This window comes from Peromyscus eremicus, chromosome 2 (genome assembly GCF_949786415.1).
Source record: "Peromyscus eremicus chromosome 2, PerEre_H2_v1, whole genome shotgun sequence".
Classification (NCBI taxonomy): domain Eukaryota; kingdom Metazoa; phylum Chordata; class Mammalia; order Rodentia; family Cricetidae; genus Peromyscus; species Peromyscus eremicus.
The window spans coordinates 54487928-54511284 of NC_081417.1; the positions used below are offsets into that span (position 1 = coordinate 54487928).

The 23357-nt window shown below is 47.0% G+C and overlaps 1 protein-coding gene across 1 annotated transcript in view; it reads right to left on the reverse strand.

Moving 5' to 3' along the window:
- Ankrd6 (ankyrin repeat domain 6) overlaps nt 1-23357 on the reverse strand; it is a 181031-nt gene that overhangs the window by 44755 nt on the left and 112919 nt on the right. Inside the window, exon 2 of the mRNA XM_059254077.1 lies at nt 15376-15639. Within this exon, the coding sequence (XP_059110060.1) occupies nt 15376-15495 (120 nt within the window). The 5' untranslated portion in view covers nt 15496-15639. The remainder of the gene's footprint in view (nt 1-15375; nt 15640-23357) is intronic.

The following is a 23357-nucleotide window of genomic DNA, read 5'->3' on the forward strand; positions in this document are numbered from 1 at the left end:
GGTTCTTGTTGCTGGGTTACTTGGTTTTTCTGCAGATGTCCTTTATATAGAAAACTCTTGATTTCTGGATTGCTGACAATTCTTACCACATGGGAGCATGGGAGTATACCATGTGCATGTCTGAATATTTTTTTGGACTGTGTATGTACCTGGTGCCCATGGAGGCCAGAAGAGGGCATTAGATCATCTGGAACTGGAGTTACAGGCAGTTGTGAGCTGCCATGTGAGTGCTGGGAACTGAACCCAGGGCCTCTGGAAGCACAGCATCTGCTGACATGCTCATTTAGTCCTTTCTCAGCATCCTTTGGAAACTGGCTCCAGGACCTCCCTCAGAAACTCAAGTCCCACACATAAAGTGGCACAGTACAGGCACAGGAGCTCCACACCCCTCTGGTATACGGCAAACCACCTCTAGACTAACACCAACCGTAGAAAACGCAGACACTATGTACACAGTTGCTGTGCTGCTAATGGTATGAAAAGAAAGTCAGGTCCAGCACAGATTACAAACGCAATTTCTATTTATTGTTATATTTTGAGACAGGGTCTAATTATATGACACTAGCTGGCCTGGAACTCACTGAGTAGACCAGATCTGCCTGCCTCTGCCACCCAAGTACTGGAATTCAAGGCATCTTCAATTTCTTTTTAATATTTCTCATGCCCTCCATCTCTTAAACTTTTTAAAAACAAAGAAAGATGGCACATGGCTTAAAGTCTCATCTACAGATGAGGATAATTTATAGTCTCAAACAGATTTTCTATCCTCAGTTGGCTGAATCCACAGATGTGGATCCTGAGGATAAGTAGAGACAACTATATAGTTTCTCTTCCCTAGTTTGTTATGAACCAAATGTCTGGGTCTCCCCTAGAATTCAGATACTAAAGCTCTGGCCCTCAGTGCAATAGTGTCTGCAGATGGAGGCTTTGGGAGTTAATTAATATCAGATGAGGTCTTCAGGGAGGGCCTTTGAAGAAGGGAGTATTAATCACTCCCCATTCTGTTCAGAGTCTGTGATGACAGAGAAGGTGGCCATCTATACACCAAAAAGAACCCTCACCAGGAACCAAATCCATAGGTACCCTGATCTTGACACTCACCCTCAACTGTGAAAAACAACTGTCATTTCTTTTAACAGTACATATGTGGCCTGAACTAGGACACCCGAGGATCTGTGGTGTATACTGCTACTAAACAGGCCTTGCAAGTTTGAAGTAAATTCCTCTTGATCCCTGTATATTATTCTTTTTCTATATTGCTACATTCAGTAGAGACAAGGGCTGAAAACAAACAGGCTTACCTGGCACCCATTCCACCACATACCCCAAGTCACGGGCTTATAACCACCCCAAACACACCACAGCTCACCCTGCTGGGAGCAGTGGGTCTGCTGAGGAAGGGATTTCAGCCTCCACACATGCTCTTTGTGTAGTTTCTAAATGGGAGTCATTACAGATGAAGACATGAAGACAGGACAAAGAAGGACCCCGAGGACTCAGCAGGAGTCTGCCTGTGCTGGTTCTGGCCAGAGGCCCCAGGGCATCTCTCCTCCTTGGTGTCTTCGTGGTCTGACACCCACCAACCACTAGCTGGCCGAGGGCTGCTTCGGGAATCTTACTATGTGCCAGTGATGGGCTTGCATTTGTTCACAAAGATACAAGCATGAGGGAGGACTTTAAAACTCTGACACTCAACAGGGCCTCAACATGTAACACAACATGTAGAGTAGTTATGACCATTAGTCGCGTCCACAAAATGGCTCAGCCGGTAAAGGTACTTGCCATGCAACATGACTTGACCCCTGGAAAGGTGGGAGAAGAGGATCAACTCCGTAAAGTTATCTTCTGACCTTCACATGCGTGCTGTGACACCCATCCCTGTACCCCCCCCCCATATCATGCATATACACATGAGAAATAAATAAAGCATTTAAAGACCTATTAACCTACATGCCTGGGAGCTTTAGGACCTGCATGATTTGGGGAAATTTCATGGAACTTTATCTGGGTTACCAAACACTTAGATGTGTAGAGAGGCTTTCTGTGGAGTCTGCTGGGGAACAGAACACCAGCAGCTCACATCTCTGAGCCAGTATCTCTACCGGGCCTGCCCAGGGCAGGAGTGCAAACAAGGTCACCTCCATCCCCACGGAGCACCACTTAACTAAGGCCTCTACTGAGGGCAAGAGGTCCAGAAAAGCCAGTGGATGTGCCCACAAATTCCCTATAGCAAGGGAGCAGCAAGAACAGTAAAGAGACCAGTGAGCAAATTCTGGATTCCACTTCCACAGCAGTCTTCGATTCACCTCGGAGGCTGGAGTCCATGTGGGGTCCATCCCTAGGCCCTGAGGCTTGTTCTCCTTGGTCACAGTGTAGCTCCTCAAAGGCCCAGGCAGAGGTGCATGCCAACCTCTTCATGTTAATTTTCCAATAAACCTCCCAATCTGAGCGGTCATCTCTCCTCCCTCCAGAAAGCATCTCCTGAAGATGTCTACAGACCTTTGCTAGAAGCACGGGTCTCCATGACGTCTGCCTTATCAAGAGCCTCAAAAAAGTAAGTTAGTGTTCATGAACCCATTATGGAGCAGATGCTTTTCTGGGAGTTTCCCATAGTCAAGCCGCGTAAGAATTCACAGCACATGTTGCATTTCCATAATTGATGCATTTGTTTCCCATTAAACTTGTTTTGAATTATGACATTCAGAGTATCAGTATTTAATTATATTCATCAAGCTCAATAGACAGCGTAATCCTCATAAGAGATGTTCCCAGAGCAGTTTGTACTCTCCCTCTGAATCCCTGGGAACTCCTCAATCCCAGGCCACATTCCAGACTAGTTAGATCAAGAGTCTACTGAATCCCACCCGGACATTGGTATTTTTTAAGGTTGTCCAAATGCTCCTACCTGCAGCTAATACTGAGAACCACTGACCCAAAGGAACCACTGAGGACAAGGAACTCCAGTGGGGGGACATGGTCATCATGCTGATCATAACCATCGTCAACTGTGCCCTGTCCTCCTCCTGGGTCACCCTGTGTAAGCACTGTACGTGGATTACGTCACTTCATCATCCAAATGAATCGATGGCTACTTCACAGAGAAGGTTAATAAGCTGGCCAGGCTTGCGGAGAAGGGGACTGTGATCCATTCTCTCTACCCTTAATAGGAATTGTGAAAGACTTTAAAATGGGTAACAAATTTAAAGAGACAGTAAGAGGAACGGCGGTCAGCAGGGGCTCCGGGAAGAGACAGAGGAGTTAGTCTCCAACATAGACAGAGTTTAGTGTGGAGAGATGGAAAAGGTCTGGAGATAGACAAGAAGTGGGTGGACTTCACAGCCCTGAACTGTGTGCCGGGATGTGAGTGAGGCGGTAAGCTGCACATTATGTATAGCTTGTACAAATCAATGAGCCCGAGGTGATGCAGAGGTCCCATCACAAACCACGGTGTGACTCCTGGTTATTGCCAAGCCCTCCACTGGCTCAAAGTTGTAGACAATGATGGTGATACACTGTGAAGAGCCTGTGGATACTGGCCAGTGTCCTAATAGGCAGATTTATTTTCACCTTACTGATACCTTACATATTTGAAAGTTTTCCACTTATCATTTGAACCAGTTGTCATATCTTAATGGTTTTGTCATTAATATACTCAATAAAATCTTAACAGTTTATTACATTATAATTATTGCTCAGAACTACCATCATAAATCAGTTTTCCCTAATGACTTCTGATGATAATCCACAGAAGCCTAAATTTTTCCACTGGAGGTTTTCTTTCCACAGGCAATGCCTGCAGCCTTTGCAAAGCCGGTATTAAGGGCTGAGGCATAAACCAGCAGGCAAGCGCTTGCTGGCGGTGTGAAAGAGCATGGGGCCAAGGTCTAGCACCCCCCCCATCAGATGTCTTATTTAGCTTGGCATGGATGTCTATACCCTCAATGCCCTGTTTTTCCTCCAGTGGAATACACTGCTCCACAGAGCACACAGGAATAGGTATGGCAACAGTCTTGCAGGCCCCAACCTTACACCATATCGTCTCAGGAGGCACTCCCACTTTCCAGCCTAAACAAAAGGCAATGAAGGAGAAAAGAGATGTGGGATTGCCAATCATTCCTCTCTCAACCCACCCCTCTGCTCCTCTAGTTCCCAGAGGACATGCTATGGACCTATGCTGAAGTGAAGAGAGGCAGAGGTCAGAGGTCAGACTATACTAGCTCCAGAACAGAACACAAGGTGGGCTGAGTTCAAATGGAGCAGGAGGAGGAGCCTTCAAAGAGAGCCCAGTGTTCTCTCACGGTGCTGTGGATGTCCACTGGCACCACACATTGAACAATTGGCTCTGGCTGCCAAAATTACAAGGGCATGCCAATTCTGACCCAGCAGCACCTCTTGGAGTTTACCCCACAAATATAAGCACACTATAGGCTACGCCTCAAAGCAAAAAGACAGCACAATCTGTAAAAGCAGAAGATTAGCATAACCTATGCACCCACCAATATCCCGATTATGGCTTCACCATACATGATTAAGTAAACCAGAGTAAAGAGGGCACTATGTCAGGCCTGGAGGTGCACACCTTTAGTCCCAGCGCTCCGGAGGCAGAGACAGGCAGATCTCTATGAGTTTCAGACCAGCAAAGGCTACATAGTGAGAATTCGTCTCAAAAAGATAAAACAAACAAAAAGTAAAAATAAAAAAGAAGAGGGAATGTAAAATATTCTACAATTTACGTAAAAAGGAAAATGTATCTGTTTGCATGTCCGTGCATGGCATGTCTCAGGAGGGGAGCCATTAGAAACAAGGCACACAGGGAGGGAAGCCCTGGTGACAGGCAGCACAGGACCAAGAGTAGTCAACTTCTGTGCCCTCTGCATTGGACCACTACCCATTCAGAGATGAAATAATTCATTTTGTGGTGTGGGGGAGGGGTGGTACTGGGGATTGAATTTAGGGTCACATGCATGTAAATGCTCTCCAAATGGGCTCTCCCAGCCGTGGTTTTACTCTGTATTTTTAAAAAAGATTTATGTAAGTATGCACTTTATGCATGAGTGCTATCTGCGTATACAGCTGTGTTCCAGAAGAGGGCATCAGATCCCATTATAGGTAGTTATGAACCACTATGTGGTTGAGTGGATTTGAACACAGAACCTTAGAAAGAGCAGGCAGTGCTCTTAGCCACTGAGCCATCTCTCCAGCCCACTTTTACTCTGTATATTGAAACAAGATCTTACTAAAGTGTCTAGGCTAGCTTTGAACTTAGTCTGTAGTCCAAGCTAGTCCCGAACTGTCACCTTCTTGCTTCAGTGTTCTGAATAGCTGGGATTACAGGCCTAGAATACCAGGAACAGATTAAAAATCCTTTTTAGGGCCAGTAAGATGGCTTTGCGGGTAAAGGAGCTTTTTACCAAGCCTGATAACCTGAGTTCAATCCCTGGAAGCCATGTGGAGAGAACCAACTCCTGAAAGCTGCCCTCTGATCTCTATTCATGCACATGTAGCTGGTGCACATCTACACACACACACACACACACACACACACACACACACACACACACCATACATATACACAACAACAAATAAATACATGTAAAGAAGGTCTTTTTAAATACATTCATGAAGTTCTAGAAGTATGCTATACATAGCACACTTTCTCAAGTGAAAGATTTAATCTAACCAGCAACCATCTATTTTCCCACTATCCACCCCCAACTCCACCCCTGGGACCAGAAGCTTCAAGAAAATGACTATAAACCAACAGGCTGGCAAACACCAGTTCTGACGCAAACCCTACAAATAAGTCCCAGTATGAAGCACAAAGCCACAAACTGAAATGGACCAGAACCCCACCTGGGAAAGGTACCTTCACACTAGAGTGGCCATGCAGGCCTGCAAGTCGGGGGCAGTTTGGATTATATGCACTGTGTCTGCAGTTACTAATAGAAACCTACAGTAGTCAGTATTCTGTTACTATAACAAATACCTCAGATAATCAACTTATAAGGGAAAAAAGGTAGACTTTGACTCATGGTTTTGGAGATTCCAATCTAAGGCTAGAGGAGGCCACTGGGTGGTGAGAAAGCACAGTATGTCAAAAGAGCCTGATGGAGCAACGCCACCTGTCTTGTGGCCAGTGAACAAAAGACAGGAAGGTGAGGGGCTAGGGCTCATTATCCTCTTTGGGGCAAGTTACCAACAACTTAAGACTTCCTACTAGGCCCCGTCTAAAGTTATGTTTTACGTTTTTAATTACTGTGCCTAAGAGATCTACAAAACAAAAATGCCTCTAACCTGTAAGCACCACTTGCCCAAGGCCAAATAACTTCCTGGAATGCTGGGAACTGTTGTTCAAGTAAGATAACAAGCCATGTGTTTTCACTTCTGTAAGCAAGGTTGGTTGCCCCAAACGCACAGGCTGTACTTGATCACACACAGACAGAAGGAGTAAGTAGCCTTGGAGGTTTTGCCTTCATAAGCACCAGACTAACATAATTTGTGGCCATTCTCCAGGAATTCCAGGTATGGACCTGGCCAGTGTCCATTGTCCTGGCCAGTATTTAATAAAGCTTGCTTCAAATTTGCTCAAAAAATTATGGTAGTGGTCTTATTCTCACCTGATAGGATTAACACTACTTCATACAGTCACAACCAGAGACCAAATCTTTATAGTATGGGTTTCCGTGGGACACTTACCTAAACTGTAGCAAAGCCGTTTACTGTAAGAGACATCCCTGCATTGGGTGAAAAATACCATGCCACCCATCTACAGCCCCTTGTCTCTGGCAAAGCACAACCAGACTTTCATCCAGATAATGGGGCATACACCCTATGCCTCTCAAAGTCCTGACCTTAAGCATCCCGAGTCACTCCTCTCTTGCCCTCTCCACCTTGCTATCTCTACTCTGACCCCTTTCTGTCATGCCCGCATGGTTTTACTTAGCCTTTGCTGATGTAAAAGATTTGCGATGATGTCATATGGGAGCAGATGGAGCCCTTAATGCTTAAGTGAGAGTAATATTTGCCCTGGTAACCCAAATCACAGAGAGAAACCAATATGAAGACAGAGGAAGGGATTGGGTGTTACCCCTATAAGCCCAGGACCACCAACTACCAGCAGCAAGAAGCTGGGCTAGTTCACCCCCAGGTTCGGACAGCATAGTTTGATCTCACACTCCAGCCTCCAAAATTATAAAACAGTCATTCCCTTTGTTTGGGTGCCCCATCTGTCTGCGGGAGATTGTTGGAGCAGCTACAGGAAGTCTGTATGGTCTTGTTGTGGAACATTAGCTTAACTATGTAAAGATGTGTTGCATTTGTTTACTTTTCTTGCATAAGGCATCTGATTGGTCTAATAAAAAGCTAAACAGCCAATAGCTAGGCAGGAGGTACAGGTAGGACTTCTGGGCAGAGAGAGTAAGTAGGAGGAGGAATCTAGGCTCTAGAGAGACAGAGGGAGAGAGGGAGATGCCAGTTGGCAGCCAGCCAGCCAAAGAGGAAGCAGGAAAGCAGGACATACAGAATGAAAGAAAGGCAAAAAGCCCTGAGGCAAAACGTAGATGAAGAGAAACAGGTTAAATTAAGTTATAAGAACTAGTGGGAAAAGCATAAGCTAAAGGCCAAGCATTCATAACTAATAATAATTCTCTGTGTCTTTATTTGGGAGCTGGTTGGTGGCCCAAAGAAAAATCCAACTACACAATCTCTTACCCAAGCCCTGTCTCTTTACTCACTGACCCTTATTCCCAAAAGCTCTCTGCAGGTGAGCTAGTACAGCCTTTCAGTGGGATCATCATAATTTTAACAGGTACACCTTTCGCTCCAGGGATTTTCCAGGAATTTGCTCAGTAGAGATCTTCTATGTCCGGAAGAGACATCCAAGTATGCACACTGCAGCAGACCATGCAGAACGGCAAATAATCGGCCTCCACAGGAGGCAATTGCTCAAACGGTTACGGTCTAGCCACGTAATGAGAGATGCAGAGCCATTTCACCAAACAACTAGATCCACACAGCAAAGCTCTTAAATAGCCCAGAAAGGATCACTATGCTGCGTATGGGCCCATTACATATTTAAGTGATGCAGACCTGCTTTTACATGCACACATACTTTTGGCAACACACAAAAATATTTCCTGGTCCTGGGAGCAGGACTTGAGGACAGGAAGATTATACAGGGAAGAAAGGGAGGAGAGGGAGAAGGAGGTGGAAGCTGAGTGTTTATGACACACCAGGCATTATTTGCAATGCTTTCTGTGGACTCCTCTTCTTCTTTCATTTAGCCCCTCCCATCACCACGCCCCTCATCACCACGCCCCTCCCATCACCACGCCCCTCATCACCACGCCCCCATCACCACGCCCCTCCCATCAACACGGTCCATGCACTGCGGTTGCAGACAGCAGGAGATGTAGATAAGTACGGCTACCATGCGTAGCTGTAACACCAAGGAAGGGCGAGAGAAAGGTACTGGCAGAGGTCTATATAAGGAGGGGCAAGGACCTCAGAGCTGGCATGTGGCCTCTGTGTCTCTTCTATTGTCTCTCCCAGGTCCTTTATAGGTGACTTGATTTCATATCACCTGCAGACGTCCATCATAGAGCCTTTTTTCTTTAAGCAGCCCTGCCCCGCCCCCACCCGCCCCCGCCGACCCCCTCAACCCTCCTGAATGTTGCCCCTCCTCCTCAGGCCCACCCTCTGGAGCACTCTGCACAGTCTCCTGGAGATCAAGGGTTCTACTTTTTGTTTTGTGTGGTTGAGACTCACTACGAAGCTCAGAACAACCTTGAACCCCTGATCTTTTGTTTTGTTTTGTTTTGAATTGAAAATATTTTCTTTCATGTAATATATTCTGATCACAGTTTCTCCTCCCTTATCTCCTCCTACATCGTCCCCCAACAACCCACCCTGGTTTTTCTTTCTCTTTAGAAAACAAACAGGCTAACAAACCAGAATAGGTCAAACAATCAGAGAAAAAGAAAAAACAAAAAGCATGAGAGGCACATATACATCACACACAGAAAGCTCATAAAAACACAAGATTGGAAGCCATAATACATAAGCAAGAGATCAGTAAGGTTAAAAAAAAAAATGTCCAAAGTTTAATGAGACGAGACAGAGAAAGAGAGAGAGAGAGAGAGAGAGAGAGAGAGAGAGAGAGAGAACAAAAAAACTCCAAAAATACCACTGAGTTTATTTTCAGTTGGCCATCTACTCTTAGGCATGGGGCCTGCCTGTGCGTGTGGTTTGTGTGCCCAGTTAGACTCCATCAGAGACAGCATCGGGGTTTGAGAGGCAGTCAGTGTCCACAGCCACTCTCATCCCCGTCTGGTTTATCCTCGAAGGCCCTGTGCATGCCGCCACAGCCTCTGAGTTCAGGTGTGCCTCAGTCCTGCTGCGTCTAGAAGGCCTCGTTTCCTTAGTCTCCTCATCCCCGGTGACTGTTACCCTCTTCTCCAGAGTTCCCTGAGTGCTGAGGGGAGGGATTTGATGGAGACATCCTGTTTAGGACTGACCTCTCACTCTCTGCACCTAGTCCAGTTGGGGAACCCCTGATCTTCTTGTGGCCACCTTCTGAGTGCTGGGGCTGCAGGTGTGCGCCACCCCCACACAGCTGGTTTTTATTAATTATCTAAGTCCCTGTTCTATTCCTCAGGGCCCGTGACTGGTATTAAATGGAGGCTTTGATAAATGTTAATTCTGTGAGTGAAGTTATATTTTCTTTGTAATTGAAGTTTCACCAAGTAACTTTATCCAGTTACTTTTAGAGGAAGTGAAAAACCACAGCATCCCAAGAGGAGTTTCTTAACAGCTCCACAGCCAGTCTACCCACAGCTCCTCAGGCTTTCCACACTAAGCCTCTGGTCCATGCTCAGCATCAGAGGGTTACCCAGGCACAAAGCACCTATGATGCTAAGCTAATAAAATGAAGTCTCGGGCAAAGATAGTTCTTCCATGAGATAACTCTGGAGATACTGTGATCATTTACAAAGACAAGGCTTTCTCAAAAGAAAATCCCACCGTTCTGTTTCCTAAAGGTATCTCCAACAGCATTAGCATAGGCAACTAGAAAGACATCGAGAAGAAATTCAGGAGGCAGGAGGAGTGGCCTGCCCACTGAGAGGGGGCAAGTGGAGGCCAAAAAGAACACAGGATGGTATGAAATCCCAGATGGGGGTGCCACTCAATACAAAAGAGACCCTGCGAAGAGTCACAGGCTCCAGCTGGGACATACAGGTTTGGTCTGAAGCATTTAAAGCCAGATCACGTGCACAAAAACGGCCGTGAAGGCAGCTTCCAGTTCAAGGTCAATCAGAGCCACACTGGGAGTTAGTTCCAGGCCAGTCAGAGAGACATTGTGAGACCTTGCCTCAAAAGACAGAGAAAAGAGTTCCGGGTGCTCAGGGGGACTGAGGAGTCAGGGTTTAACGAGAACACAGCTTCCATTTGGAAGGGTGGGACAAGGTCTGGAAGTGGATGGTGGCGACAGCTGGGGCACGGTGTCAGTGTCTACAGGGTCACTGAAACTCACATCTACAAACAGTTAAGATGCAAATCTGTTCTTTTGTAAGTATTGAAAACATAATTCATTTTAAAAATTCAACTGGTCAATCAATAGTACACCTATATTCTAAGAATGTGGACCCCCGTGGGTGGGGAAGGGAAGAGCTAGGAGATGTGAAAGTCATCTCGCCAAGAGAAACAAGAGGACGTCTTGGGGACATGGGAAGGGAAAGAGGCCCTTGGTCCTAGACCTGGTTCTCCTGTCCCGCTGACAGAGCCGGGACACTTCAGACACTCATCAGCCCCAAACTGCCCACCAAGGGCATGGTCTCCTAACGCCGTCGCAGACCGAGACGCCAAGGACAGTAACTGCAGTGCTTACTTAGGGCCAAAATGATGTAGATCCTGGAGCCTTTAGCTCTTCTCATTCTCGGTCCAAACAATACCCTTCGGAAAGCTCACCATTTTGCTTACAAAAGGAAAGATCTTCAGCCTTTAAACTTTGTTGTAAATTACACTGTGAGCCATGTAACTTAGGAAGCCACAGGATCACATACATGCCGGCTATAAAGACCCCTGAGCACACAGCTCCCACGAGAAGCCCACACACACACTTGGGGGATGTCTTATGCTTTCCCTGGTCATCATTCTGCTCACCCACGTGCTGAATGAAGATCCAGGCATCCTGAGAGCCCCGCCTGTGATGAAGCCAGAACCCTTACGGGAAAGGGAACGCCTCAGCTGAACTGGCAGCGTGGAACTATGTTGTCTTCTTTTAAAGTTCTCTAGCAGGCTCTGGAGAGGTGACTTGGTGGTTAAGAATACTGGCTACTCTTCCAGAGGACTCAGGTTGAATTTCCAGCACCACCACATGGCGGCTCACAAACATCTGTCACTCCAGTCCCAGGGGGTCTGGCAGCCTCCTCTGGCCTCTGCAGGCACTGCACGAACTGTAGGACACTGCAGTAGGACACAGACACACTCACAGGCAAAACATGCGCACGCATAGAATGCAGTACTTCAACGGTTTTACAGTTCCTTGTGCATAAATTCGACTTTGGTAAAGATACATAAAAACAAGCCCTGGTTTGCGGTGATTTGACTTATGAATCTATAACACTGATACAAAAGTAATGCACACTCATGAGAAATCATTTTAAATTTTGATTTGTTCCCCCCAAGGCTAGAAATATGCTGTATGGGACCCTCTTGGGATGCTAGGCAAGCAACAGCAAGCCACACAATCAGAAAGATAGCAGAGGATACCCCACATGGCCACACGACCAGAAAGATAGCAGAGGAAATCCACATGTGTAGTGCTACTGCGCTGAGATGTCCAGTAGGTTAGGTGTAAGAAATGCATTTAACCCCCAGTATTTTCAATTTATGATGGGTTGATTGGGACGTGACTCCATTGTAAGTCAAAGATAATGTGTATTTAAAAGTAAATGGTGACCAGAAATGGTGGCTCATACCTACAGTCCCAGTGCTTGGAAAGCTGGGGGCAAGAAGGCTACCATGAACTCAAGGCCAGCCTAGGCTATAGGAATGACTCAACATCTCTACAAACAAACCATAGAATATAGTAAGCATCGGTGAAGAAGTAGGAAAGAGGACCCTCAAACATTCTGGTGGGAATTTGAAATTGTAAACCCACTTTGATAACAGGCATGGCATTTTCTTATAGCGTTAAACAGATTTATTATGTGACTCAGCAAATCTCCCTGATATTCACCCAACATAAATGCAAACTCTGCCCACACAAAAGTGTGTGTGCAAATGCTCATGGCTTTGGCAGCCATTTTCATAATGGCCCTAATCTAGAAACAACCAGAAATGTCCATTAACTGACTAAAGGACAGTATAATGATCCTCCTTGACCGACCATCACACTCTGTATAATAACCACTGTCAACCACAATCTGAAGTGGTAAATGGAAAATTCAAGAGACCGAAGAATTCTGAAGTCTGAAATAGCATACTGTTTTGGGCGACACAATGAAAGCTCACTCCCCACCAGGACATGAATCACCCCTTTGTCCAGTGTATCCATGCTCTCCACCCTTCCTACCTGCAGTCCCTCCTCCATCAGATGGACTGTGGTGGTGTTACAGTGCATGTGTTGAAGGTACTGTTAGTTTGCTCTGTGTTCCCAATGCACGACAAGGTGGATGCTGACAACTTTATCTTAGTGTACTGACATATTATATATAGAGTGTGTGTGTGTGTGTGTGTGTGTGTGTGTGTGTGTGTGTGTGATCTACTTCATTAATTGTGGCCATTCCCCTACTGTGCCTAGTTTATATATTAAACTCTATTATAAATATCTCTATCTAGGAAACAACAGCATGTATGGGGCTTGGTAGTATCAGGCATCCACTGGGGGTTCTGTAATATAGATGAGGGGTGTGGTGGTATTGTGTTCCCCCAATATTGTGAACCCTAATAAACTTATCTGGGGTCAGAGAACAGAACAGCCACTAGATAGACAAAGAGGCCAGAAAATGGTGGCACACACGCCTTTAATCTTAGCATTCCAGAGGCAAAGATCCATCTGGATCTCTGTGAGTTCAAGGCCACACTGGAAACAGCCAGGCATGGTAACAAGAGCCTTTAATCCCAAGAAGTGATAGCAGAAAGCAGAAAGGTATATAAGGCGTGAGGACCAGGAACTAGAAGCTTTTGGCTGGTTAAGTTTTCAGGCTTTTGAGAAGCAGTTCAGCTGAGATTCATTTGGATAAGGACTCAGAGGCTTCCAGTCTGAGGAAACAGGATCAGCTGAGGAATTGGCAAGGTGAGGTGGCTGTGGATTGTTCTGCTTCTCTGATCATTCAGCATTCACCCCAATAACTGGCCTCAGGTTTGATTTTATTAATAAGACCCTTTAGGATTCACGCTACAAAGGGGACTACTATGTGTGCTTACTACGAATTGCTGTTCAGCTGTAAAAAGGAATGAAGTGCCATTCACTGCGACAAGAATGACTCCTGATAATACTATGCTCCATGAATGAAATCACAACAGGAGACCATATGCCATACATCTAGTCAGGGTTTCTATTGCTGGGACAAAAAGCAAGTTGGGGAAGAAAGGGTTTATATGGCTTACACATCCATATTGCTATTCTTTATCAAAGAAAATCAGGACAGGAACTCACACAGGGCAGGAACCCAGAGGCAGGAGCTGATGAAGAGATCATGGAGGGGAGCTGCTTACTGGCTTGCTCACGTGGCTTGTTCAACCTGCTTTCTTCTAGAACCCAGGACCACCAGTCCAGGGATAGCACCACCCACAATGACTTAGGCCCTTTCCCATCAATTACTAATTTAAAAAAATGCCCTGGCCAGGAGGTGGTGAAGCATGCCTTTAATCCCAGCACTCGAAAGGCAGAGGCAGGTGGATCTCTGTGAGTTTGAGGCTAGCCTGGGCTATAGAGTGAGTTCTAGGAAAGGCTCTAAAAGCTACACAGAGTAACCCTGTCCTGAAAACCCAAAACAAACAAATAAATAAAAATAAATAAATAAAAATTTAAAATTCCCTAAAGGCTTGCCTACAGCCCAATCTTATGGAGGCATTTTCTCAATAGAGGCTCCCTCCTTTAATGACTCTAGCTTGTGTCAAGTTGGCATAAAACTAGCCAGGACATCATGTAATTCCATTTCTATGTAACATCCAAGGAAAAAAGACTCATAAATGAAAAGGAGATTCATAGTTGATGAGATAGGGAGGCAGTGAATGGATATACAGTCTTTTACTGGACGACGGAAGTTTTCTAACATTAGAATGTGGTTGTATTGGTGTGCTCAGGCTGCCATAACAGAAATTTATTTCCCAAAAGGAAGTCCAAGATTAGAGCAGGAACATGGACAGGTCCTGAATTCTTTCTCTGGCTTGCCTCACACAACTTCTCCCTGTGTGCTCAAAGGGCAGGAACTCAAATGCATATGAGTGGCTGAGACTGACCAATATCTGGCCCAAAAAGTCATAGATATTAACAGATGATGCCATATCTCCATCTGCACATCACAGGAGGGCAAGAGAGCTTCGGACTGGGGCACCGTGGATGTAAGGGGCATTTCTGCCTGGGCAGAAATGTCTTTGGTCTTCTTATCTCCAAAGTGGGGGTGAGAAGAGAATACTCTCCAGGGCTTTATGGTACTCACAGTGACTAGCAGCTGGGTAAGTCTGCATCAACTATGCAGGGCCTGACGTTTTTTGTTTGGTTTATTTATTGCTTATTTTTGAGACTATTTATGTAGCCCAGGCTGTCCTCAAACTTGTGATCCTCTCCCTCCCTAATGCTGGCACAACCACATCTGGCCAGGGCCTACTTTTCCTGGGGTTTTGCTATAAAACTCCTTCGACCAAACGTCCCCGATCTGCCATTGTTATCATCTGCCGATGACGGAAGAGCGATGTCTTGCAAAGCCCACATGAGAACAGAGCCCACCGTAGTAACGACAGTCATCTGGTCCAAGCCGTCAGATGAGACAATGAGACTAGGGCAGGGGCTTCCTGACCAAAGGCTGGTCCGCCTTGCTAGAAGGCCTGCCTAACATGATTACCACCCCACCCCCAAGCTCACTGTTTAGTCAGCCTCTGTGCAGGAACTTCTCCAAAGAGATATCCTGTCCACTGGCTACAAAGGTAGATGGAGAAAGGTCATATGTGATTTTAAAGACTGTCAAATGCACGTTACAAACGCTCCATTTGAAAGACGACAATGAAAACATTTTCAATGCCTCTTGTTTCTTCCCAAGCCTCCATCTCTTTACCAAAGCCAGTTCTTTAAAAACTATGAACCAAACAACAGTTCTGCAGACAAGAGGTGAGCTGTTCCCAGAGAATAGCTATGGCATTTTTCCTTGTTACCTTGGTAACCGCTACCTTGGCACCCTTGTTGATGAGCTGAACCACATTCTCCGCTTGGCCTTTGTACGCAGCTATGAGCAGGCGTTCTGAAAGCGCAGCGACCGCATCCTGCTGGCTCATGAATTAGGAGAGGAAGGGGTTCTCAGGAAGGCAGCAGGTCAGTGCCTTCAGCTCCACATGCAGCCTCTGGCTAGGGCTGGAGTCCACAGGGAAAGGTGCTCAGAATCACGGGGGATGCCTTTGTTCCTACTCCATCTTCAGGTCCTAGGGGGGTCACAAAACAAAGCGGCCATCAGTGCCACTCAGCACACAAGGACAGACAGACCACACCTCTGCTGACCTCAGGGTGTTCTTCTGGGTGCACAGGACAGGGGAGGAAAACTGAAGAGCCAAGACATCAAAAGCATGCTTCCACAGCATTTCAGAGTGAAAGGCAGCAGAGTGTGGCAGTCTCTCCACTTCCTCCCTCCTCAGGACCATTCTCCACAAGGTGGGCAGAACTGGGAGGCTGCATTGTTTTGTTTTGTTTTGTTTTTCGAGACAGGGTTTCTCTGTGTAGTTTTGGTGCCTGTCCTGGATCTTGCTCTACAGACCATGCTGGCCTCAAACTCACAGCAATCTGCCTGGTTCTGCCTCCTGAGTGCTGGGATTAAAGGCGTGCGCCACCATGCCCGGCTGAGAGGCTGCATTTTTGCCCTGGGTAAAGAGGCCTGATATAACACGGGGAGGGAAGGTGGGAAAAATGATGTAATTATATTTTAATTAATTGTTTTTAACTAAAAAAAAAAAAGAGGACTGATATGAATCCCTAGACACTTGCTGGTCATATACATAACAACATATACTGTGAACGATCAACCTTAGCCTTGTGGGCCAGGTCCCTATGACTCCACCATGGCTAACATGTACTCAGAAACCATGGTAAGCAGGGTGTCTCTTTGAGAAGACACACACACACACACACACACACACACACACACACACAGAGTGTACATGATTTTCTTTATCCTTTACTTTCTGAAAATAGTGTAGCCTTCTGAGTTCTGGAGCAGAGAACGCAGAGTTCTGAGCACAGGCTGCAGGCTGACTCCAGTTCCAAACTGACGAAACACTCCACCTTGTGAAGAAAATGATTCCTCACTCGGTGCAGCCAGTTCTGGTGCTGCCAGTCTAGGAACACCTCCTCCACAAACACCCCACACTCCCATGCTACACGGGAGGGACATAAATGGCCCTCCACCACATAGGACAAAGCCTCACTGTGCAGTGGTCTGGAGGCAGGAACTACAGTCAACTTAAGCTCCTCCTTTCATGGAAGGCCCAAAGTGAACGGAACTCTAAACTCCTCGCAAGTAGCCCTGGGAATATCCCTAGAACAAACCAAGTCAGGGGTACTGATTTCAATTCTGAGGCAGAAGGAGGAAGAAGGACATCTTTGCATTTTAAAACACGTTTATAGTTGCCAGGGAGATGGCTCAACAGGAATGGACACTTGCTGCAAAGCCTGAAGACCTGGGTTCAGTCTCCTGCACCTCCCCCGCCCCCACCACCACCAAAAAAAAAAAAAAAAAGAAAGAAAGAAAGAAAAAGAAAATGCTGTAGCAAAGGAAAACCACTCTTCACCCCAACAGTGGATCACGTTTTGGTGTTCAAGAATCTAAGGGCATCTTTCATAGTTGCTTCCAGAAACTCGATGATCATTTCAATCTCAGGCCATGTGGTCAACTACCCTGAGAGGCTGGGGTAGATAGAATCTCACACACAGAACAGACACCAACCAACTCTCCTCTCACAGCAGTAGGGAGTGAAAACGGCATTTCATTATAAGAAATCTAGCCAGATGTAAACACTGTAATTTTAGAACGATAATTCTTACCTACCCCCAATCTCTTTATTATCACATTTCATATTGTTCTCCATCTGTTGCCCTAGATACGGGCAAAAGATAATAAGGAAAGAGAGAGGGACCTGGCAAGGCCAGCCTGCTCTCGCTCACCAGGTCACCGGAAGTACAAGTCTGGAGAGGGTGATGTGCATTTCCCTTCCTGTGCTGGGCATCGAGCCCAGGGCCTGTCACATGCCAGGCAAGTGTGCTCCCACAAAGTTACATTCCCTGCCCAATGAAAGAACAGAGTTAGGACTCAAAGCAGTGAGAGAAACAGCTAGAAACGCCTTTGGAAGGGCCCAAAGCCACACGACTACATTTGGGGCTTTATCTCCTACCTACACACACACACACACACACACACACACACACACACACACATACACACACACTGTCATTTGAGGGAGGCTTGTCTTTATCAATACAGAGTGTACTGTTTCTTCTTCTGCAGGTGGGATGTGTTCCATTCACAGACATTGCTCTGATTTGTCGCTCCTTCAGCTTAAATACTGAAAAATCACTCTGTGCCAAATGCAGGAAAAATGCACAGCATTAGCCACCAGTTCCTGAAAGATCTCCCTCCCACCTCTCCCTTCATCTATCCATTTCCTACCTCTGTGCACTTGGCTTCATCTCCACCCCATCTCCACCTGTTCCTTCCAGCACCTTTCTTGCAAAGGCTATCTGAATCAAAGACCGCCTTCTTCATACACATTTTATCGTCACTGCTGAATTCCACCCAGTCTACTCCAAAACTTGTCTAAAAAGGTGAGCATCTCAGCTGCACTCTCACTGTCTCTAGCCCCATAGCCACAGAGATCCAGCACCCTTAGCAACAGACACAAGGTCCAACCAGCTTCTGCTAAATTGATTGCCACTCCCATCCCAGCCACCCATCTCATGCAACAGATGACGCCCTCAGACAATGAGACTAAAGCCTGAAGTTCTTATGGTTACAGCTGTAGGCTGAGAAAGCTTTGCTTAGATAATTACTGGGTAAACAGCCCTTTGCAAATCCAGCCACCATCACTATTTTATTTTAAACATAAAAACACTCCATTGGTGAGAAAATATTCGTCAACTAGCAATGCCATTTTATTTTATTTTCTGTTGCAGCTACATAAGAACCCTTTTTACCTCCGCCCCACAACACCACCCACACACCTGCAGGACAGCGGTCATTCACAACAGATCTTGGATATGCCTCATCACCCCCAGCATGCTGGCTCAGAAAACTGCCTGCAAGATCAGCAGCAGTAACACCACCCCGGGTTACCAGCTCCTATCTGCAGCTAACACCATCCCCTCGCACTTGGACATCTCAAAGTCATCCTCAATTTCAGGGCAGGGATCATGTCACTGTGAGGACCTACACCAGCAGACGCTTTATACAAAGGGTGGCTGTATGGGGACTGGGATGCCGAGTCTGCTCTGCTTCCTGTTTCCCCTCACGACCTCACTCAGAGTGAGAGGATGCTCTGCTCCCTGTCTGGGAACCAGCAAACTAGGCCAGACAGGAGGCAGGCAGGGAGAGGGAGGGATGGAGAACTCCCGAGAGGAAGGAAATGCAAGGGCGTGACCAGTCTGCAGCCTGAGTTAGTCCTCACTGCTAACCTGTTGGGTGCCCTGGCTGTCACAGCTTTGGCCTCTCATTAAATCCAAGCCTCCTTTCCCATTTGATAGTCATCAATCAACATAGTCTTGCTGCTGGAAGTGAGCAATCTGTCTGCCTCGCACCTGTCAATCACAGCCTTTGTCACAGGATTCATTTGCACAGTGCTCCGGAGGGAAAAACTCAAAGGCAAACTTGCTGCCGGTTCTTCAGGCAGGAAGGAAGCAGACACACAGTAAGTCCACACAGAGCACAGCACACGCAGGTGGGGGTGGACTCCAGAGACCCGCTGCCTCCTTCCCTCCCAGCCCTACCCCTTCTGCATTCACGGCTCCCTAGTCCGCAGTTTCTTTTGTCTCTCATCACAAGGGTCAGAGAATTCCACAGATGCTTCACCTGTGAGGCAATAGTTGTTGTTTTTGTTTTGCTTCATACAGCAAAGGGTCTATGAGGTTTGATTTTGCTACTTTATTGCAGATTTACAACCAACTCTCCCAGTGCCGGTCAATATCTGAAAGCTACCACATTTAGTCTCCTCCCAACGCACTACTCCAAACAAGCCCTTCAAAGGAAAGTCCTAGCCAGGCATTGTGCAGAGCCCACCGAGATTCAGTCACCAGAGCTGTGGTCGGAGAGCACACACGGTTAGAATAACTAGCTTTTCCCACTGGAGGGATTACTCACACATGGGGCTGTCCTCCGTGTTCTTTCCTGGAAATGCAGTCAATTCTCTCCTGGTGGGATCATACGCTTCGCGGGGCTGCTGCTCCTGGATGCTCAGTGATTTACCTAGAGCAACGGTAAGCCTTCTTCCTTGGCTGCCTCTGCCGCGATGCTAGCAATCGGTATCACCAGCCTATTAAGGCATCCATTCAGTTCCAGATGCTGCTCTGTTGCCACTGTTCTGAGAGCTGGAGATTCAGATTTTGTAAGACTGCTCTCTCTTACAAGCAGAGGACCTATAACCCTGCCCGATAAGAGTCAGGGAGCGATTCCCAGCTGAGGAGAGTGCTTCAGACGGATGCTCTGATGATGGAGAAGCAAAGTTTGCAGCCTGGCATGAAGGGGAGCACACAGGAAGGGGGAGAGGACAACCGACTGTCCTCACGGGAACAGCTGGGGAAACGTTGGCATCCTGCGCAGCGCCCCAGACACAGGCTGCTTGAGCAGAGTCCCATACAGGGACTGCGGCGTCAGCAGCGCAGACAGTCTGGCTGAGTGGCCACTGAGACATCTGTAAATGCAATCTGCTCAGAAACTCCTCCACAGTGTGTGCAAGGGAGCAGGGTGGGGGAAGCGGAGGGCTGATGCCCCTCTGATGCCCATGATGCATGCTGCCGCTTTTCCAGGCATCACAGGTGTGGGCCTTCCTGCCCACTTCCTCAAGCAACAGCAACTTCCGACTGGAGACATAAGAAGGCTTTCGTTTTGATTTGAGCCAGGACACCACAGTTCTTATGTGAAGATAGGATTAGTGGGTCTAGACGGGGGAGAATGACTTGGCAAACAAACCTTCTGACTACCATCCTGTCCCACTCTCCCCCCATTCCCCTGAGGCCAGCAGCTCCTATGGCCATGGGGCTAGGATCCTGCTTCTGTCTTTTGGCACAGAAAAGTAAGACTGTGGACTCTGGCCTATACACTGCACAAATGTGGAAATATACCAGGGAAACAATTGCCAAGAGATGATAACACCATCTTTCCCTTTTCTTTTGGAATATATATATATATATTTCATTCTAGTTCATCCCAAACCAATCACTACTCTACTGCTGCAATCACCACGGGGGGCTAAGTAAGATTACAACGAAGTTGAACGTAATTCCATCCCTACTTTGAAGAAACTATTCTCTGGCCACCGTTAAGCCACAGTGAAAACCCAAAAGACCGGGTTCCAGCAACAAAGCACAGACCAATGCCACCAGTTTCAAATCCATTGTCTCAGAGATCTGTGACAGCTCCTCCTCCCGATAACACCCCCTCCCACATCAGAGGCTGTTAGCACAAGTGCGGGCCAGGTGTACGGCTCGCAGAAGATTACGGGCATAAAGAAGGAAACAGCAGGGCAAGAACTCCGCTCCTAGCCAGCCTCATCTCACACCACCATTGCAGAACAAGAGGGACAGTTATTTCTCGAGACATTTCAAGGACAGGCAGACTCTGACGGTTACTGAATCAAGTAACCACCTTGGCAGGAGACAGGAAGACGCAGTTGCTATAGAAATTGGGTGACGTGTATACTGTCCAGGAAACCTGTGTCACACAGCTCCACTTTACAAAGACTCACTAGCTTGGTGGACCAGAGCTGTACTATTGGTCAAAGCTGTAGCTGGTCCAGAGTGCTGCTGTGGTAACTTCCTTTTCTCCGGAAGGATGACTGCTTACTGGCTAGTCTACCAGCCTCTTCCAGCTGGGGCTATGCTTGCCCGTCACACAGCAAATGACTCTGCATGTGCTCAAAATTCAGCCCATTGCCATCCCTACAGATGCTGTCTACCTCGGCAAACAAGACACTATCATCCGCCTGTTACCGGCCGCTCCCTATAGGTTCCTCCATAGGACCAATCCCTAAGCCCCATTGTAACTGTCACGGAAAACAAGTGTCAGTTAAAGAGAAATTAGGTCATAATGGGGGCGTGCTGAGCTGATGGGATGGTGTTGCTATAGAAGAGACACCAAAAATCTGAAGTGCTAAACGTTCTTTCTTTCCCACGATCTCCCTGGCCTCGCTGAAAGGCCATGGGGACATGTGGACAGCCATCTGCAGTTGAGAAGGAGCCTCCATGAGAAGCTGAACCCTCTAGACTTTGATCTAAACCTTCTAGCCTCTAGAACTGAAGGAAGAAACGAGTCCATGGTATGTGATGGTGGCCCAGGTGGACTCTACGGCACCCCTTGTGAAAGATGGTATCTGATGCAGGCTGATCTCCTGTACCTCAAGCAGGAACACTATCTCCATCATACCGTATTTACAGTGCCTCTCACTGTGCCTGGAACATAGCTGCTCTTTACTGTCTGTTACACATATGACAGAAAAACTAACAGCCAGTTGCCTTGGGGCCTATGGGACCTATGGATTCCACAGATGGAAATGCCATCTAGACAATCTGTCCTTTCCAGATGAAGTAGGCTATGGCTCTAACTAAACCTCAGAGATAACAGGAGTAGTGTGGTGATATATTTTGTACCCCAATAAAGCTTGCCTGGGGATCAGAGGACAAAGCCAACCACTAGATTAGACATAGAGGTCAGGCAGTGGTAACACACGCCTTTAATTCTAATATTTGGGAGGCAGAGATTCATCTGGATCTCTGTGAGTTCAAGGCCACACTGGGAACAGAGCCAGGCATGGTGGCACATGACTTTAATCCTAGCACTCAGAAGGAAGGAAGATGGCAGGGCACAGAAAGGAATATAAGGTGTGAGTAAACAGGAAGTCTCGCTCTTGGGGCTGAGGATTTTGTAGAGGTAAGAACGTGGCTGGCTTGTTCTGTCTCTCTGATCTTTCAGTTTTCACCCCAATATCTGGCTCTGGGTTTGTTTGGTTTTTTTTTTCTATTAATAAGACCATTCAGCAATTCGTGTTACTGAGTAGGATATGCAATTCTCCTCTCTCCTTCCTCACACAACAGAGGACCGCAGCTCCTGGGACCTGAAGAGTTAATGAGCTGAAGGCATCAGCACTAAAGCACTGGGCTACACCATAGCACTGCAAACTGCCACCCTGAAACCCTTCTGGGTAAATCCACAGATGCTCAAGGGAAACAGGAACGTGCCCAATCCAAGAAAACCTCCCCGCCAGAGCATCCCCATGCATGTAATCACGCTCACCTCCCTTCGAATCTGCGTTCAATTTTTGGTTTTTTATTTACTTTCTGATGTGCTAAGTATTTACTTTTTGAATGTAACAGGAAAAAAAAAACTGTCAGAATCTGGGAGAGAACCCGCTCTTCTTCGGTGGCTGGGAAAGGAGGTCAGCCAGGCTTTCACTGGGAAAGTGTTGGAGGTGGGGCAGACAGAGGAGTAACAATGGAGCTGGCGCAGGTAGGGTGGTCTGAAGGACTGCAGAATTAAGGAGGCACCTGCCACCAGAGCTTATCACTCAAGGGCAGTGATCAGAGATGACACCGGGAAAATTAGGAGGTGGCGTTTTCTTCGCACCGCGTCAAGGAAACGGCCTGCCTAGTGGTGGGAAGTTGGCAGAAGGTGAGTGAGGTCCTCGCTGTCCTTGGAACATGGGCATTCCTCACTAACAGCAGGCTTGCTCTCTCTCACGGCGGTATGCACATGGCTTGCATTCTCTGTCTTCTTAGCCTTTGTACAGTTATTCTGCCTTTCATGCCAGCAGAGGCAGGTGGATCTCCGTGAATCAAAGGCCAGCCCATGGTTTCCAGCAGGGCTGCTTTCACACAGCTCCTTTTCTGTCCCAGAGCTCAGTGGGAAACTGTGACCAATGCCCAATACTTGTATCTGCCATTAAAGTAT